Consider the following 20070-nt stretch of genomic DNA (forward strand, 5'->3'; position numbering starts at 1 on the left):
TGTGTCCAGTTCACATGGAACACCATAAATTTTTACCAGATGAAGTTGCGTCTTTGTATTAGAATTTACAAATCCAGCTGTGAAAGACCAGCTAACATCCACACAACCATCACGAAAAGGAACAAGAAAAAGCAAAAGCAAAAAACCAAACCCAAGCCGTACAACTGGGACGCGAGGCACCTATTGAAGAGCTACTTCATATACCGCTTCCATTAATAATCTTCAATGGCTTCAATGAAAGTTTGTCAAAGTAATGCAGATTTAGTACTGCCTGTAACTATATCACACTGAAGGACTTTGGAGGGTGAAATTCCTGAACGGCAGACATAAGTAGAATTCCCTTTTTCCCCTTTCCAGCTTACTTGTGCAATTGCACTCGTGCTTGGGGATTACGTCTCTAGCTCTTAATAAAGCCTGCCATTGTTTTTCTGCCTTGTCCCTAGATAGTTGGAAACTAATACTCCAAACACAATAGAAGAGCAAAAATGGATGGAACAAATGAGAACCAGTGGCCTATTTCTGACCACTGCTATCCCCTTGACAGTAGCCTCTGCAGCAGGGCCTGCATGCTGCCCGGCATCTAATTATTTTTCAGGGATGTAGGAATTTGATAAATTATAGGACGTAGCTCCCTTCCCCCCATGTACTTTAATTTTATATCTACCAGTGTAGAACTGTAATTATTTCTCTGAATAAGATCTTCAGCTATTTTTTTTTTCAATAGTCACAATCTAAAGACAGATGCAACATCAATTAGCAATGACAGGAATGATTTCAGCAGACATTTGAATCCAACACAAACATTGTGCTCTCCTCCACCTGTCTTTCAACATGACATGAAGTCATAATAATCTCTTATTTCTGGCATTTCAATAGCTTTGGAAAGAACTGCTTTTTATGCATAAATAGGAGCGGGATTTATGCAGGCAATACAGTGGAGACCTGAAGTTTGGTGAGTCACGCTTGGCTTTGATCTGGAATGCCTGGTCGTTTTTGTCTCCAGCACTACTAATTCTTAACGGGGGTTTGTCTACCTGTTGACACAGTACATACATAGTGGCAAAACCACAACGGTAGCAATACAGCTTCAATAGCAGAAAACAGCCTAATGATTAGAGCTGCAAGGCTATTTTAGATAAGTAATTGCAGAAAGTGCCCAGCAAGCATTGATTGCACTGAAAAGAGGTATGGGAAAGTACCCCTGAATGTGATCTCTAGAATGGACTGCTCCTGCGTGCGATACCATCCCTCCAGTCTCCTTTGAGCAGGACTGTCCCACCAGCACGATGCCTTCGGCAGCTGCAGCACATCTCCCACCAAGCCATCAGCCCTGGAGGGGCTCCTAGGCGTGTGGCTGTCCCACCAGGGTCGGAGCCAGAGTCCACTGAGGTCACCTGGAAGTCGTGCCTTGGCCTCCTAATTTGTACATTTATTTCCAATGATTTCTATAATCATACGTTCATGTTTTCTTTAACCTTACTCCCTTCTCTTTCCCCAGTACTCATATTGCTGTTACACTTATAAATTATTTCCCTATAAATTCTATTTAAATCAGCTTTGTGTTTGAGATTAGATCAACGTGCTTTCCTAAGTAGTAAATATTTTGCTGCTTCAGTCTATAAAAGGTAAAAGAAAATTCAATAAGAACATAAGAAAGAACTATCTGATTAGTTCTGGATCAGCTGTTCAGAAGGTGTTATGACAGCATATGAACTAGAGTTCATAAAGAATGCTTGACGCTTTTCTATCACTTTTTGCATCTTCATATTTATTCCTACCTGAGGCAAACCCTGAAGTATTTGACTCAGATCCACTCTGAAACACCACAGCACAATTCATGACAGTTCAGCATTTAAGGATGCTGAAGAATGAGAAAATCTGCTTGGGAAGGGCAACAGATAGAAGAAAACATAAAGGGATCTCTCATAAAATTAAATGGAAACATTAAGAATTGATGGCTGCTCATCCACTCTGCAAATAAGCTATTTTTGTTTTTATATAGTGAAACTATTCAACAGAGATAACAGCAGCCACATTCACATTATCTATGAACTTTTGTGGTGTTCTCTAAATGCTTTCCTAACTGTGAAATTTTTTTCAAATCAATGCAGTGGAGCCCTTACCTCCCCTGCTCAGCATCCTTCACTGGTGGGCTTCAGAGGGGCGGCTCCTGTGTGTAACAGCCCATCAGTCTAAATGAAACCTCCACGATCTGGTCCTAAATAATGAAGAATAAGCCTTTCCCTGCAGCCAGTGAAAAATTCTTAACTGTCTTTTCTCCCATCATTGCATGTGCGATTTATGCACCCATTAATGTAAGTGTTTTTCTGAAAGTAATATACTTACAGCCTAATGCACCTCTGTGGAGCACTAATCGTACCCCTATTTTTAATTATCTAGAGAAAACTCCAGATATGAATCATCCAACTCAGGGAATTTATGCAATAAAAGCTTTTGAGGCAGGAGACCTACCTCACAAGAAATTGAATGAGTCAAAATGTTTGCTAAAATTAAGGATCATCTGGTTCCCTTTGCTACAGGATGTTCTCCAGGGTGCACTATAGCAGGAAGAAAAGTTGCCACTAGCAGAAAGGGCAGATCTTGAAGAAAAGAGTACTAAAAGGAGTCAAGTACTGTGCAGTCCTCCTTCCCCTTTAGGATGCTTCCTTCCTACTACTTCTCAAGCTCTGGACATGGTCTCAGGTCAAGAAAGAAGAAAAACCTGGGAAAGATCCAAGCAGACCATCAGCAGGTAAACAGGAGGGAGAAACTTGTAAGTGGGAAAAAAATGTACTGCTGTATTGCTTTCCTGACTTCAGTGTGCAGGCCCCCGAGCTAAGCCATGAGCTGCGGACGCAGCTTAGCAAGAGCTGCTGTACAACCAAATGCGCGCAAGCCTTTCGTGTTCAATAACGCTGACTGAAATTCAACCTTTTCTCCGTTGTGTAGAATGCGAAGGAAGACATTTACAACATGTCACTGCAAACGCTTACACCAACAACATATATATACAACATTTCAGCTTGCTGGCTGTTTACTGAATGATCTTTCCTTTTTCTTCTTTCGTGCACAGCATGCCAGCATCCAGTATTTAGTCTGCTGAAATGCTCACAAATAATTTTTCACCACTTCTCGCCCACATTTATTTATAGGTGAAGGTACTGTACACACAGCCAAGCTTATATATAGAATGCTTCCATATTGAAATGGAAAATGGCTGAATATCTCTAGCATCGTTTTCTAGTTCCCATTAAATTAGTGTAATCCAGGATGCCATCCAAGCTATAACTTTTCACATAAATTTAAAAGCTGTCTTTTAATAAGTGAAAACAAACCCCAAAATAAACACAAAGATAAATGAACTTGTATCTCTTCTGTGTTTATAGGACTAATACTGCAACCATTTGCATGCGTGCTTAAGTTTAGCAGTCGGCTTACTGCAGATTCTAATTATAGTCTGAGGGTCTGATCCAACTCCCACTGAATGAGTGGCAAAAATCCAACTGATTTCATGAAAGGTGAAATATATACTAAATCTGGCGCAGGACAAACACAACTAAACCTCACTTAGATGAGAATCTGGAGCCCCCTAGATATCTGCCAAGGAATGCACAGACATAATTAATGTCAGGACATCAATGAAGTCTTTGATATAACTTCATAATTCATATTTTTGAAAATTAGCCCTGTATCAGCAGGAACCATACTTAAAGGTTCTTGTCAAAGAGAGAATTTTTAAGCACAGCCTGACATTAAAATCTTATCAACTCACTTGAAATTAAGTCAATGAAAAATTAAAGCTAATTTCTAATAAGCTTATGTTACATTCATAGACTAAAGGGCACTTGTCGAATCCGGAGAGTAAGCATACCTTTTCATATGGAAAAGATTTCCACATTTGAAAGGCAGAGGCCAGAAGAGAGGCTAAAATGCACCATTTTGGACTGACTCTAAAAACGTCTAGTTTTTCTGTCTGTTTAAAGCTAATGTAAGGATACAGAATAATCACAGAAATAAATTATTAATTTAAAAATCTGGGATAAGACTGCCAGAAGTGATAAGTGCAAAATATGGTTTAGATAATGGGATTAGACATCTAGAAAACGCATGTTTAATAGGAACTTACTATTGCTCCATTCTGATATTTTGGGCTTTGTATTAGAAACCACGAGAGTACGAAACAGTCTGATGTAAAAAAAAAAAAAGCCAACCCACAACATTACGAATTCTAAACTACTGTGGATCTCTTCAGCTAAAAACCTGTAGGTGCATAAAACAAGTCCTAGACTTTTTCTGGTTTTAAAGATGCGTGGAAAAGACAGCTGCCAACTATATTAGCATGCTCTTGAAGTTGATCTGCTAATGGCAATAGAATTATTCTGGCTTCAATAGAGTTGAGGACCGGATCCCACCCTAAGATTATAAACTGGATACAGCTGCAATGGAAGAAAAGTTGTATTAATACAAACAAAATGCATTTTACGGAAAGTCAGATGGAAACGGTTGGGTTTTTTTCTTCAAAGATATACCACCTTCTTGCAAAGAACTCAGAAAACCTGGAGTTGAAAATACCTTAGAGCTCACCGTCAAAGTGGTCACTGTTTCTTTAAAATTCAAAAGGGCCTTCCCTTGGGTAACAGGCTTATCAGTTCTACTGAATTAATGTGTCCACAGGAGGGAAAAAACATGGTTCTGTGTTTGAGTGACAGTGCAGATGTCACTCGCAGCCTGCAAATTCTCACGAACGCGAAGTCTCATTCCTCAAAGCTCACCTTATCTGTGCCCAGCCAACGATTCCTGACCCCATTAACTCGCTTATACAATCGCTCGTGGAAATCCCTACAACTCGAGACTACCACAACTACTGTACAATATTTCTAGACATGATAAGAGACAATTAGGGTTTATGTTGCTGGCAACGTATGAAAATTATTGAGGCTGTAAAGGACAGTGAAATATATATTTTGATTTCCCGTATGTAACGGCAAAGAGGGAGGCTGCTCTTCTGAGACACGAAAGAAGCCTGAAGGTGAAAAGTACTGACGCAATAGCAAGATATTTCTTCCTTACCACCACGAATCATTTTCATACCTGTGTTTGCCATCCTGATTGATTAAGGAAAAACTATGAGGAGTTCTTCTAAAATTAACTATGGGATGGACGCTTCTATATTTTCCATCTTACATCTACAGACCATTTGATTTTCCCCACACATTTTTGGGATGTTAAAATGTACTGAATAAACTGCAGATATTCAGAAAAGCTACGGAGTAAACTGGTTCAGTGGATAATTGAGATAGCATCGCAACCGCAGCGTTCTATAAAATCCAGAGCGTGATACAAAAAAAAGGAAAGACAGAACCAAGACTGGGATAAGACAGCATTTAGATTAAAGGAATTCAGATAAACAGGATTTTAACTGACCTTAACATTCACAGAAATGGAATATATCCCCCTGCAGATCACTTCCTATTTAATCCCACTGTAATATCTGAAAGGTTAACAAACTACGCACTGCCACAATTAACCTGAAGCACATTGACTCGTTACAGGGAGGAAATGAGCTTGCTGTGAATATCAGCGAGGCCTGTGGCTTTCCTTTCTGTAACGTGTTTGCGAGCGGGATGTCTGACTGTGAAAACGGACAGACTCGGGTCTTGGAGACAGGATGAGCAATGGCTGTGTCTGGCTTCCCAGAGAGCCCCGCTAACCTGGCTCAGGTCACGCACAAAGGGCGCACCTCCAGAAACGAGAGGACAGGCCAGCAGCTATGACCAATTTAATTATGGAGGGTTGTACTGAGTGAACCAACTAAAGGCTGCGTCGTAATAACTAGCTGGTATCGGTGAGGAAGCCATTTCTGGTACAAAACATGCTGCTAGCAGCCACCTTGAGGAGAGAGGACCAAGCTGCTGGAGTGTGCAGTTCAGCTCACAAAACCCAAACGGCTGAGCTGGAGCTGTGCTTTCCAGAGCCACCAAGCATCACACCCACCAGAGGAACCTTGCCTCCCCATGTTCTCCCTAGCTTCTGACCCACCCAGCAAGGCTACCAGGGCAGCCGGTCCTTTTCTCTCCGATTTCAGGTTATTTATTAAGAGGAACCTAACTGAAATTTATGACCTTATCACTGTCACTGAGCACGCAGGACAGAAGGTGGCATCTGGGTGAGATGAGACTGATGCCTGCTTCTCTAGGACCTGTTTGCTTGCAAAGGACTTCCAGGAAATGCTCCACCATGCAGCTTTTCTGTGCTTCCATTCTCTCTGAGGATTTGGTGTGTGCAAGATCCCTAATTAACCAAATGCAATTAGCACTCCATTTTCAAGCATTTTCATTTTAACCTGAATGTAGACAAAATAACACCTCTTCCACAAATGACTAGTGTCATTTGTGGAAGGGATACATTTGTGGGAGCTTTAAGGCACCCATGTGCACACACAGGCACAGAGATGAAGCACAGAAGTGATATGTATCTAAAATGCGTGGCAGATCTGGATTAACCCTTATTAATCTTACAAAACAATCAGTCTAATCAGTCAAGACTTGATCCTGCTGGGGGCTACACTTTTTGTTTTTAACCTAGCAATAGCTATGAACACGCCTTCTTTTGATTTCAAGGGTACATTAATATATGTCAGGTTAGGCGTATGCAGCACTGGTGCAAGGTGGAGAACTCATTCAGCACAAGGCTGAGCCTTTATTGTTATTGCATCTGACGTTTCCTTCACATGGAAGAAAATTCAGCTCTGCATTGCGTCAACAAGTCACAGATCCAATTTTGGCCCACGTTTGAACAAGTTTAACTTTCCTTGTGTCACATGAGAGCCTTTTGCCAATGTAGTTTTGGTGTTTTATGTACAAACGTTATGCTTGCCATGCTGTCTACAAAGCCATTTGTGATACAATGGGCCTGTGTACCTGCCTGGGTAATTTTCAGCAATAACAACAGCGCACAATCATCTTTAGATCTGATCTAACTCCTGCCTTTGGCTGCACATGTGCAATTCCCCACTGAACTTAATCGAAACCGTACACGCACGTCTCTAAGCAGCTTGTTGCCAGCGTGCTTATTTATGCATACAGCTGGTTTGCGATCTCCTGCCTGATATGCGGGAATCTCTTCATCATCTTCCCTTTGCCAGGTACACTCAGCTGCTGAAAATTACCTTCCCCCTGCTGGTACACAAGGAAGGGAACTGTCCTGAATAAGTCTTGATGGGTGGCAGTCATAACATAATAAAAGAATGGTAGACTGCTATTAACTTACATTGTATGCTACTCTTCACATGCCTTTTTTCTTCTTTTCCCAGTCTTCCTCCATGCTCCTACCATCTATCAGTCTCTGAAGGTTTATATCGGTAACAACTTGAAAACTACTTTAAAGAAAATGGGTTCAATCTTCTCCTTGATCTTTACATAGAACATTGACATCAAGAGGGAGTCCCACGTGTGGGATGAACATACAGAATATGCTGTTTCAGATGAAGTTTTGTGGCTATTAGGATCAGAAAGCCACGTGAATTCTCTGTCTGGTGTGAGTGGGCAGAAAAACCTTCAGATGTTCCATGATGCTGAACTTTTCTGATCTTTTTCAGGCCGTGCCTAATTAGCACCAAATTCAGAAAGCAAAAATTTAAGCCTGAATTATTTATCACGTCATATTTATAAAATGCACTGCAATACACACCATGGCCCAGTTCACAACAACTACAGATAAGATTAATCTTTCGCCAATGCCATACTCCTTAATATGAAAATATAATTATCTAGCTGAAGAATTTCTTAAATTACATACTTTCAAACTAGTATGAGCAGAATTTATCCTCGTGTCTGGTGTCTAAGCCAAGAGGAAAAAACATTGGAAGCAGAATTGACAAAACACATGTTGGCTCTGTCTGTCTATCAACATTTCCAGCGCACACCTTACATGGCCCTGTCAACATCTCAGCTCCAACCTGGTCTTGAATACTAACGTAATGTTTTCCTCCCAGAAATGGGATCCTGCAGAAGGCAGTTCCAGAACTGCAGGGGCACGCTGAAGGATGAAATGCTTAGTTTGCAGGAAGTCCCCTGCAAGTTAATATACATTTATCCTGCCCAATATGGAAATTAAAAAAAAAAAAGGATACCACAGAAATTATTCTTACCTTTACTTGCAGTATTTTGTATCTGCATTTGATGTGCATTTACAGGTGTGCATGGGAACAAGTACAGAGCATTTGTTGTAAATGCCTTTGAGAAAAAGCCACACCTTTAGTCTGCATTGTCTGCAAAGTACATTTTCTGCAGTTTCCTCTGGAATGTTATATCCAGAAAGATGTGTAATAAACTTTTAGAGCAAGTGTGTATAAATGTATCTCTTTAATTTACTGTATTTTTAAAAAACATTTTCTCCCTTGAGGACACTCACAATGACTACAGGAAAGCCGACCAGCTGTTTCTTTGATCACCATCAATGATGCACAGTAGAGGTTTAAAGCCTGAAAGATGGATATATTGAGGGTAAAGACGCTCAAAGAAAGATGAATGCAGTCCAGTGAGTGAAGAATGCAAGCTGGAGGAGAGGATATTAGTGAGCTTATAAAATTGATTTTCTGGGGGGGAAAAATGCCCTTTTCAGTGTCGTGGAAAAGTAGCTTTGTTGTAAGCAGTGTGTAGAACTTCCTATTTTTGTGTTTAATTAAATTCTTAAAGGATTTTTTCCATTGTACATTCTAGGTATAATTTCATTGCTTTTGCTTCATGCTCCTAGGAGCTGAGCTGCTGTGATGTTCTCTCCATTAGAAATAGAAGGCATGCATGGGTTTAAAGTATAAATGAAGGGTAAAGTGACAGTATCCCAAATGTTGGCTGCCTGATCAGCCTGCCTTGCTCCATACATTCTTCCAACTTGTACTTGTTTGAAAAACAATTACATTTTCCAAGTGAATTGCTGTTAATACAAATGCATTTTGATTGCCAGTGCTACTGGTGGTTCTGCAGTTAAGGGCAGGAATATAACTTTATTTCCCTCCAGGGCCTCTACAGAGAGCTGAGGGAGATTAACCAGTATTTTAGGCAGCTAAGTGTGAAATACTGGTTGGGTCAATAACGTGCCCCCTGCTGCTGTTATGCTAGCTGTCAGGAGCTGGCAAAGAGACATATCAGTACGGAGCCAAGTGCAGGTCTGATTGTACTGAGACCTCCAGCCTGGACTCTCCGACTTCACTGAATATTCCTCTCAGCCTCTGTGTAATCATGAGAACTCTTTGTCAAACCAGCATTAATCTGCTCTCCGTAACTACTCTTCCGTTTGACAAGAAGCATGGGAAAATAGGAAAAGCATAAAGACAGTTTTGTGACAAAACCAGCGCTTTTTGATGGAGCAGCTGTAATGCCTCTTAGCATTCAGAAAACACCTATCTGCATCCCCAGGTATGATGGTCTCAGGATTCACAGCTCCACAACCGCACCCCCGTGGAAAGGGCTATTCAAGGAGAAAAACTCCGCAGGATTTCCAGATGATCTGCATCCCTCCTGAGGATTTTTTTTACAGAAGGGTAACATCTGGCTCCAGGTTTGGAGCCATCTTCAACTAATCTGAATACAAATTTAATGAATGCCAATTATTGTCACCATCATGAGTGATTTAAATACGGGTAAGTTCAGCTGATCTTGTCTCAATCTATTATTTAAAAGTTTGCAGTCACAAGTCCAGCGCTATAACTGACGGAGTAGCAAAGCAAAACAATGCCCCAAGCCCCTCTCCATATCCCCAAAAAACCAAACCCCCTAAGGTTCACAATGGTAATTTCTCATTTTACCTGTCCAGCCTGCAAGACAGCAGCAGTAGCCGGTGACAGGATCACACCCATCTGCGTGGCTACAGTCACAACGTTCACTGCAATTAAGACCATATGTTCCATCCTTCAAAAAACATAAATAAAAAAGTCTCTTAGTAATCAGCTTTTTGTTCGGAAATGTGCAAAACCATCTATCATGTTCCTCTTAACGCTGAGTCACATTTTTTTAAATTAACATACAGAGAAGATAGAAAAAACTCAGTGCCTAACATTTCTATATAGAACCAAATGAGGAATCACTTTAAAAAATGATGTTCAAGAAAATGCAGATAACACGGCAATAGCTCTGTTAAAATATAATGCAAAGTACAATACAGCTACTGGACTGCTAGAACTCCAATCTGTTATTTACACGTGATTTCCTTCAGATATCCATAGACAAAATGAGATACTGACCTACTGTACATTTAGAAGAGCAAAGTGGACTGTGGTTTTAAAGGGGATGCAAGACCATCCCAGTTGTACTCACCGGACACGGCTGGTCACAGTAGTCCCCTTGCCATCCAGGGGAGCAGAGACAAAAGCCATCAGCCGGCCTGCAGGCCGCCCCGTTTGTGCAATAACATGTCTGGTTACAGTTAAGACCCCAACTTCCACTTGAACATGGAATAGAGCAATCCACTCCTTGCCACCCTAAAGAAACATGAGAGAAACAGCATTTGGGATGCTTTCACAAAAAAAAGCAAGGTAGAGTGAGCAAGCAAGGCAGCTTGCAAACTGCAGCTCTTTGATTCTAGGACCAGTTTTCTCCTGATCTTGGTGTAAATTAAGACTATCTTGGGGTCAAAACCCGACCCTTAAATTATGACCTCCCAACTTCATTATCAGCATCTATACATACGGAAAGGTGATACAGGTATCACCGTGTTGGCTGTTACCAGATTAAGGTGTCTGATGCCTCTCTGGGAACTGCTCGGGCAGCAAGAGAGCGTGCAGTACAGCCTGGCAGGCTGGAGACCTGCTGATCAGCAAGAATGCAAGAAACTTTGCCATTTGATGCTGTCTGTTTCTTACCTCATTTTTTTTTGAGAATGTTCTTTAATATAAAGAAGCTATTACACCTAAAAAAAGACCAAGGCCATCATTTCTAACCATTAAGGCTCAAATCTTAACTACCAGCCGCACAATGGCTTTCATTACACTGCAGCTGTATGTAATGGAGTTGAGCAGTAACTCATGGTTTATACACCCTCATTAAATGGGGTTCTACAGTGATCCATTAATTCATGTTTGAAATGCCAAATTTTATCGTTATTTGCCTCACTTCTGTTTTAGGGCTTATGTATGCCATACAGGCATAGTTCATGTCGGTATTCTTGGAGAAGGCACTGCTACACAGGGAACATAAGAGGTATTGTGCTATGGAGCAGTACTAGATTTCTTGAGCGATTACTGGACACATGGGTTATGCTCACTACCAGGCACATACGGGAATTACGGACAAATGTGTGAGAAGAAAAGACGTTAGTCTTGCAGAGAGCGTCTGGAGCAGGTAAGACTTCTTGTTTCCTCAGACAGAGGACAGCCACATCTTGCAACCCCATGCCAGCTCAGGGACAGAGGATAACTGCACGTGGCTGGGGTGTCACAGTGTCAGGGTACAGCATGGATGGGGAGCTGAGGAAAGCAACAAGGGCGGACAGCCAGGGCCCACCCCACAGACCCCATGCGTAGGGTTGGCAGCTGGGATCGGGTAGGAGCCCAGAGCACCAAGAAAGCCTGTGGGAATGGACCAGCCCAAGGTCGAGACAAGCCGGCAGCCTGTAGGTCAGGGTCAGGTCTGATGAGGAAAACCAGGGCTGGGCACAGCTCAGTGCAACGGGCTGAAGAAAAGACAGGCAGGAGGCTGCCTCTGCTCCCTTGCCCAGTTGTGTCACTCTGGGCATGGAGGGGAGAACAGGGGCTTTTGAGTCCTGGAGAAATGGGGCAGCAAAGTGATAGAATAAAAACCACAACAGTCTGGGGGTTGCTTTGGCTCTGCCAGCTCTCTTCGTTCTGTGACCTGTTCTTGCAGCAGAGCAGTTAAGTCTGGCCCCTGTTCAGGGCAGAGACAAAACATACAGTCAAGCCCCTGTTGAGTTTTGATACTCGGTCAGACTGTGGAATTACCAACAGGCACAAGAAAATAGTGATGTTACTGACTGCACAGCTGTGCCACTTTAAAAGGGGAGAAGCACTGATGCCAAATTGCAGATAATTGTTAAATCTGAATTTTGTTTACCTTCTTTGCAATAGCACAGACCGTCCACGGGGGAACATGCACCATCATTTTTGCAATTACAAACTGATGAGCAATTGGTGCCGTAGGTTCCTGCCATGCAGGTAAAGGTGCAGTCATCTCCCTGCAAATGAAAAAAAGTCAGAGTCAGCTAAAGAAATCTGAATTGCAGGAAATTCCCTTCTCTGCACAGGGAGGCTTTCTCTTTCGAAACAGTGAACAGAGTGTTATGAGTTGATTGCTGAGTCTTCAGCACTTGAGCAGTCACCGCTGCTTCCCATGATTATGATGCAATTAGTGCTTTGATTGACTTGGAGGAAAGGGACAAGTTTCTGGCGTTCATTCAGCAGGAGGTGGGGAAGTTACAAAAACAAACCTCCTAGAACAGATGTTAGATCATTAAGCAAAACATCACTTACGAAACACTAATCACAAAATATACAGTCTGAAACCATGCAAAGATTGCTCTGCATTTCTTGGAAAATATATTCTAAGAATAGGGTTGTTAAAAGGCTAAAGGATCGCGTATGTGCTCATCTTCCACAGACTGACAGAGAGGAAAACTACATGGCAGGTGCATTAGACCTTTTTTATGCATAGCTGGTACCTGCGTTTGTCTTTAATTAATTTTCACGAGATTGTGACTTTAGGAAGAATGCTGAACAAGGAGTGATGCCTATGTCAGAGAGGAGGCACACGGAGCAGAACACAGACAGTCTCTGTCCTGTTTCTGCTCTAGGTGTGGGGAAAGTGAGGGCAAGGACAGTAAACACTTCCATGTTACAGAGATATAGTATATTTCAACATTAAATTATGGTACGCTGTATGCACTGATCAGCTTATGTGACTGAACGGAGAGACACGGTTCTTAATACCGTTGTTCATGTGATGCAACAAGTCACTTAAAATGTAAGTAAGATCCCTTTAAACCTATTTACTAAGTCCCATAGTCTGATCAACATCTGTTAGCATATATGAGGTATTTTTGCTCCTTTTTCTTCTATGTGTAGTCCTGACTTTCACATCACAAATTAGCTCCTAAATTTACTTCTTCAGTGAGTCAAACTTCAATAATTTAATTCTGTGTCAGAGAAAGCTATCCTACTTCAAAGTTAAATAGTAACTACATTGCCCACTGTGACCTATACCATAGCTCAGGGGAAAAGATACTGGTCAAAATGTATTTTTGCAGGTGAGAGGCTTCACTCTTTGATAGGGGGATCCATTTATCAGGACATAAATGCACAAAATGTCAGCTTCCCTGTGCCATGGCAAGTACCTCCAGGAGCCTGTATATCACAGCACCAGACACTGAGACAGTAAAAGGAAATATGAACAGATTTCTGAGCACCATAAACCCCCATATGCTTGCTGTAGCAGTTCTGCCTAGCACTAGTATGACTCATCCTATTTTATAGCAAAAACTTTGTTTTAGGGGGAAGTAAAAGAAACGGTTAAAATACATACCATTCAGAAGTAAATCCTACAAGTCTCTGATTTTTGAGTGAAAGCAGTGTTTGTAAAAGATGCTGTCATTGACCTTGGTGGAGTAAAACAAGTTTCCCTGAAAGGGCCTGGCAGTGAAAGGTGCTGTCGTGGCAGCCAGAAAATCCAAAGCACGCTGCCCCTCATTACCCTGCCAGCATGCCTACGGAACGAGCTACAGCAACCAAGAGCCGAGCGGGATGGCAGAGGGGCACTCAGTCTGCACGCCTAATCAATCCTCTGCCTTTCTCCTGTGTGTGACAATTAGACAGCCAATTAGTGCCATTTAGAAAGCCGTATCTTGTGTGAATGAAACTCCCAACTCATTTCATGTACAACATAGAACTGCTGGTACTGCTAATAATTTCTATGACAACTGACCTTATCTGGATTTGAACTAGTGATCTAGAAGTAAAAGAAAAATCCTTTGAAAAGGGAAGCAGAACAGAGTGATGTGGAGCTAAAATATACCCCTGGGAACCAGATTAACTAAAACAGCATCTGGGCCACAGGTGGAAGCAGAAGGTGGACTTCCAGTTCCTCATCTGACTGTGACCGCAGATCAGCTTGGGCGATGCGGTGAGTTCTCCCAGGCCACAGGCACACCAGGCTGGTGTGGATTCTCCAGTTTTCACTCTGCGCGGAAGGCAGTCGGCCACAGACACTTTGGGTATCCCAAAGAAAAGGTACTGCGTACAAGCTAAACATCAGTCTGTTTCATCTTTATTCAACGTGCCTTTCAGTTTTGGCATTTAATTTAATATACTATACTTTATGGACTAACAAAGGTTGGTCATTCTGGCTGTCCACCTTATACACACTTACTTTGCAAACAAACCTTAGCTGAAAATATAACTGGCTTAATGAGATTTCTATCCCTGGGTTTGACAAGCGAGACCTTCGGAGCTCTCTGAGTGACAACTGCCAAATACACTTAACTTCTTAATTACATAAGAGGAAAATGCACTTGAACTATAGCACTGGCTCTAAGATTTTATTAATTATAAATGCACACCCCGTTATTAACATTTTGAACTTGCTTTGGGAGAATGACCTATGAAATTAAATGCATTCAGGTACTGTTAAAGTTATGTAAATTCCACCTCGCTCTCACCACCTGCCCAAGTGAATAATGCCGCAGTATACATCTATCCAGTTGTTAATGAGTTATATATTCTATTAAACTGATTTCAAATGTTGTGTATTGAATCTTCACTCTTGCAATATGGTACTTTATATTTCTATCCTATTTAGTAAAATTAATCAACATCTGTGCTCCTTATGTTGATTATTCTCTTTTCTATTAAGATCGGGAGGTTAATGAGAGTAGTGAAATGCCTGGATGTGGTATACATGATAGGAAGGAGTAGCTAATTCAATCAAACGTATACCCCTGAAAATGTTAAGGCTATATTAAGAAATCCAGCTATAAATAACTTGGTATTTTACATCTCTCTTTTCCAAGTCAGAATGATCCATATGGACATCACAAAACTTTCAAAAGCGCTTAATTTTCTTCATCAAGGCCCAGTTTATCAAAATATACCCCTGAAACCTATCCAGTGTATTATTTCCTAATACTCTCTTTACAGGCTGTGCGCTCAGGGCCAGCTCCAGTAAATGTCCCGCTCCGTGTGTTCCTGCCCCCTGCTTTGCCCTGCCCCTGCCCGGGTCCTGGCCTCAGCACAAGCACAGACAGTGTGTCCCACATTTCCACACAGCGGCTCAGAGCCTCAGACGAGTCAGCCTTTTTTTCTTTGAAATCCAAATCTGATGGGAGCATCTCAACATAGCAAAGACACAGGTGGGGGATCTGTGATCCCCGGGACCCTAAAAAGTCAGTTTTAAATCAAAATGAATGATAATAATGTAACTAACACCACCTATATGACCTTCCATACCTTTAAGTACTTCAGAAATACTCTCTAATTGTTGCTGAAACTAAATGACAGACCTTTCTAGCACCACAAGAGGTTTGGGGATACAATTCTTGTTATTGCTAATTCTCCCCTATGTATTGAGGGTTAGGTCCAAGGAACCAAACTCCATTAATAACCCAGGCTGCCAGCTCACATCCATCAGCATCAAATATTAATAGACTGATGAGGACCGGAGCATACATCTTTCCGGATGGCAGTCAATAATATGTCTTGTTTCTGTTCAGGGAGAGGGGAAGATTTTCTTCCGCAGAAATTATTATTGTACAATATTAGTAGAGCTTAAAGACACACTGCTGCCTTAGGTGCTGGCTGTGTTAACAAGTGCTGGACACTTCAGAAAGTGTTTTCCCTGGATTAATGTTGCCCTAACAGATCAGATTTCTTGTTTCTGTTAAAAATACATTCCTGCTGTAAATAATGTCCAACTCTCTTTAAAATCTTTTTCTGGTGTTCAATACAAAGATTTGTATTTATTCTCATACATTTTGGATCAGGCCTTTAAATCTGTGAAATGAATTTTCAAAGGAAAAAAAAAAGGGTATCCCAGACCATAAGGGGAGTTAATAACCCAGCAATGGTCAACAACACCCAACAAAGTCTGCACCCATACCTGGTCGGTCTCACAGTTTGACTATTTAAGGTTGTGAAATTAAGAATTTCAGAAGTTGCTATAACATACAGGAATAAATTTGCCTTGGAGGGCTAAAGCCTGGTTCCACTGAAGTCAGTGGCAAAACAGAAAATCAATTTGTCAAGGCCGCTGCAATGCAGAAGACGAACAGGGCTGTTACTGAACTTGGCCTCAAGTTTGCATGATAAAGACCTATGTGACAGGTTTGCTTGAGTGTTCTTAAGGTTTAATCTGTCAAGGTGCTGAAAATCCTCAACTGCTGTGCAGATTAGGGGGGACTGACAACACTGAAAGGCAACGTATTTGAACCTTTGCTAATCTGTAATGTGACTCCAACTAATCTGAGATTTTTAACATGGTATCTGATTTCCTCCCCCTCTCCCTCCTCACCTTTTTTTGTGCCAGATGAATTAGAGGTGCAACACCTGTCACCCGCAACGGGGAAGCTCCACGCTGTCTTCTCAGAGCGCTCAGAGAAGGCATTGAACAGAAAGAAGGGCACAGTGCAGCACCATATGCATGTAATGATAAACAGATCAGAAAGACAAAATGCAGGTGCTGTTTGTACCTGATGTCTGTGTGTCCAGATAAGCTGATTGGTATGGATTTAGTACATGACAGTATATATTTATATGTAGACATATTACGTGGCACACCAGTGTGCTGGTACACAGTGTCTGTGCACCGATGCAGATCACAGATACAGTTCTGTATATTTACTTATTTAATTGTGACATTTACAATTAACCCAAAGTGGTTCTCCACAAACATTCCCTCAAGGTAAACATATGCTATCCAGCAACACAAACTGTCAGAACAAACTAATTTCCCTAATGGCATTCCAGTGGAAATTAATGTGGTCTTCATAAGCGTATCAGCAGCAGTAGGAAACTTTGTACTTTTACTGGTCTTCTCCTCCACCCTAGACTCAAACAATTTATGCATGACCTTACTATACAGTATCTTTAGTTTTTCAGACATAATGATGTCCTCTGGCAGAATTCCTTTCCCCTCTGGGAGTTACTAATTACTCCCTGCAGATGCTATTATTGGTGCTAACGATAAAATGCAGAAAAAAGGTTGGGGAAGGATCTTGTGCCCCGAACAAGCTGAGTGTTCAGTTTGCAGGTAATCGCTGTTACTAAGAACTGACAAATGTTCCTTTACTCACTTTGTAACATTACATGGTGTAGCTGTGCTAGAGTTTGATATACATCTAAAATGGCACAATGAAACCCCTGATGACCTTATTCAGTCTCCTCTTCCCTTTGCCCTTTTTATGGGAGAAGACGGGTAAGGTGGAAAGAATGAGAAAGAGCTTTCTTGTGTTTAAAAAGTGACTTTACAGCTCATGACTCATCCAAAGACACAACCATTGGCAGTCCTGAATGCCGAAGTCTTGCATTAAATCATAAAGCACTTCCAACAGCCATCTGCAAAGCTCTCCCCAGTCTGCACCTCAGCGGCACCAGAGTCCTCTGAGGATACTGTAAAACCGGGACGTGCCATAAGGCCCGAGCACAGCGACCCTTGGGAGTGGGAAGAACTTACCGCTTTGCTTCCTATAATCTTACAAGCATTTACAAACATTTACAACTGGATGTCAGCGTTTTATTTCACCTCTGAGTTTGTGCTAATATGCTAATTCATAAAGGAATTTTCACAGTAAATGCCAAGTTCAAAATTAGTCGGCCTGATAATAGTAATTCTTAAATTTGGTGTTTGAGCAAAAGTATTCAGCAAAACATGCACTCAAACAAAATGGAAACTTTGTTTGTTACAGAGTAGGAAGTAAAATTATTATAAATAATGTTAATTTTAAGTACATACAGTACTTTATTAAATACGATTTAATTTCATTTTAGTGGCTATAGCCAAAGCCTTTATTACGCAAAAGCAAAGCTGGGAGCACTGACCATGAAGGGAGTGAAAGTTACCACACAATAATTGTGTTTTTTTATTTTCCAAATTGTGTGTACAAAACCTGGCTGAACTTTGTGGATTCCTATTTTATATTGGGTTTATATATTGCGTTTATAAACCCAAGCATATTTGCTGCAGCCCGCTACACGTTACTCCCTCAGTAAGGCCACGGAAGAACCTGGGCCGCGTTCTCGTTTCCGGCCTGCTGGGCCCCAGAGCCTCGCATTCCCCCAGCTGGGCCTTTCTGTTTCCCATCGCACAGCCTCACAATTGATCCAAGATACACTAACAATATAATTGCATTATTTTATTTTTTTTTTCAAAACCAGGTGTACTCATCCTATGGTCCCAGGGCTGTAGGGACTTCAGAGCAACAATTATCCATCCGTCTTCCCAGAAGGGACCTTCCCCATCACGTTGACCAGACCCCCATGAAGTCTTTGGCCACAGCTTAGAAAAGCCTTTGACCAGGATTTGGCTACCTGGAGAATAATTTGTACCTGTCAGGATTGGGGAACTTGTGCAGCCTTTCAGCCTGGACACCACGTATGCATACGTAGAGCTGGAATTAATTGCACAGAGCTCGTGGTTTCCAGCACAGTAAATCCCAGCTGTGAGGGATTTACTCTGCAGGATGCAAGGATCTGTGCATCTAAGGAGCCAGGCATTGCACACTGGCTCAGAATCCTTTCCAACTGGGAATCCAGGGCTCGGGCCCCGTGGTCTCGTGTCTGAGTGTGTTCCTGTCCCACTAACTCATGGGAAAGAGGTAACGGAGGCGCGTTGCTCTGGCTGACCTCATTCCAAGCACCCAGAGGGTTTTTTCCATGTGCCTCCACAGCATGATCCACGTACACTAAACCCACACAGGCAAACTGACAGACACTCTCTATGCAAGACTGGACTCGTCTTTTGAAGCGGAGGGTGCGCAGAATCTCACCGCTCTCCTGTTCTCCAGCACCTTAGCTCCAGTATGCGTCATACATCCCAAAGGAACAATGCTCTGGGCACAATAAAACTGCGGATGAGGCGGAGCTGTACTCTGTAAGGCAGCAAATTCTAGTTTTGTGAGGTTTTTTTGTCTCCATGAAATCAAGTGAAAAAAAACCACAAACAGAGCTTTCATTAAGAAAACTGGATTTTGCATACTAAAACTCAGCAAACCTGAGTTGGATTTCTGTCAGTGAGCACTATAATCTCCCTCATCACCAGGGAACAGTTTTCTAGTTTTCACTAAAAATATGCCCAATATCAGTCAGTTATCTGCAATTAAAAAAATCCATTCCTACAGCTCAAGCCACCTAAATATGGGCATTAAAAAAAAGAAAGAGAATTCAATAAAGAGAGCAGGGAAGAGATAGCACCCTCCCCCAGCCTGCTTCCCGTAAATCAGAGTAGCACTGTTGCTGGGAAAAAAAATCTAGACTAACTTTACAACACTTGAATATCTGCCTGGTTTAGTATTTAGGCCTTAACTGCAGAGCACTTTAGTGTCAGCGAGGCAATGAATACAGCATCATATAATTAAATGTATTCAGAAGGAAAGTAGTGTGGAGAGTAAAAAAGATGATCATCAACCTCTGAACAAGAATTTTTTTATACAGTCAGCACTTTTCACCTAATAAAATATCACAAAACACATTTATCCAGGAGGGACCTCTCCAAAAATAGGAGATTGGATTTAGACTGGGTAAAACAACTCCTACATCATTTCCTCGGGACATTTCATCTGGTGAGATGGTGCATCACACCTGAGAGGACAGCCTCCCACAGGCAGCCTGTAATGGAGTACAAGCAACACAGCCACGCACAGTTCAAAAAACATGATGGAGGTCAGCGTTCAGCTAAATCGGATGGGTGTGCAGCACTCGGCCAGCCCCAGCAGTTGGCCACATAAGGGCAAGACACAAAAACAAACTCCTAATTCTGTTCACAGTGGAGGTGGGGAGATTGTTTATGGAGCAGGTATTTCAGGTGGAAATGAAAACACCTATAATACATGGGTTTAGGTTTAAATAATGGGAAGGTA

At 41.8% G+C, this 20070-nt stretch overlaps 1 protein-coding gene across 14 annotated transcripts in view; it reads right to left on the reverse strand.

Annotated features, from left to right (window-relative positions):
- The window catches only part of MEGF11 (multiple EGF like domains 11), a 283386-nt gene that overhangs the window by 49875 nt on the left and 213441 nt on the right, over positions 1-20070 (reverse strand). For all 14 annotated transcript variants that reach the window (XM_063347292.1, XM_063347291.1, XM_063347294.1 and 11 more), the window contains 3 exons: positions 12066-12186; positions 10314-10477; positions 9806-9908 (listed from right to left, as the gene is read on the reverse strand). In XM_063347292.1, coding sequence (XP_063203362.1) covers positions 9806-9908; positions 10314-10477; positions 12066-12186 — 388 coding nt within the window. The remainder of the gene's footprint in view (positions 1-9805; positions 9909-10313; positions 10478-12065; positions 12187-20070) is intronic.

This window comes from Chroicocephalus ridibundus, chromosome 9, assembly GCF_963924245.1.
Source record: "Chroicocephalus ridibundus chromosome 9, bChrRid1.1, whole genome shotgun sequence".
NCBI lineage: Eukaryota > Metazoa > Chordata > Aves > Charadriiformes > Laridae > Chroicocephalus > Chroicocephalus ridibundus.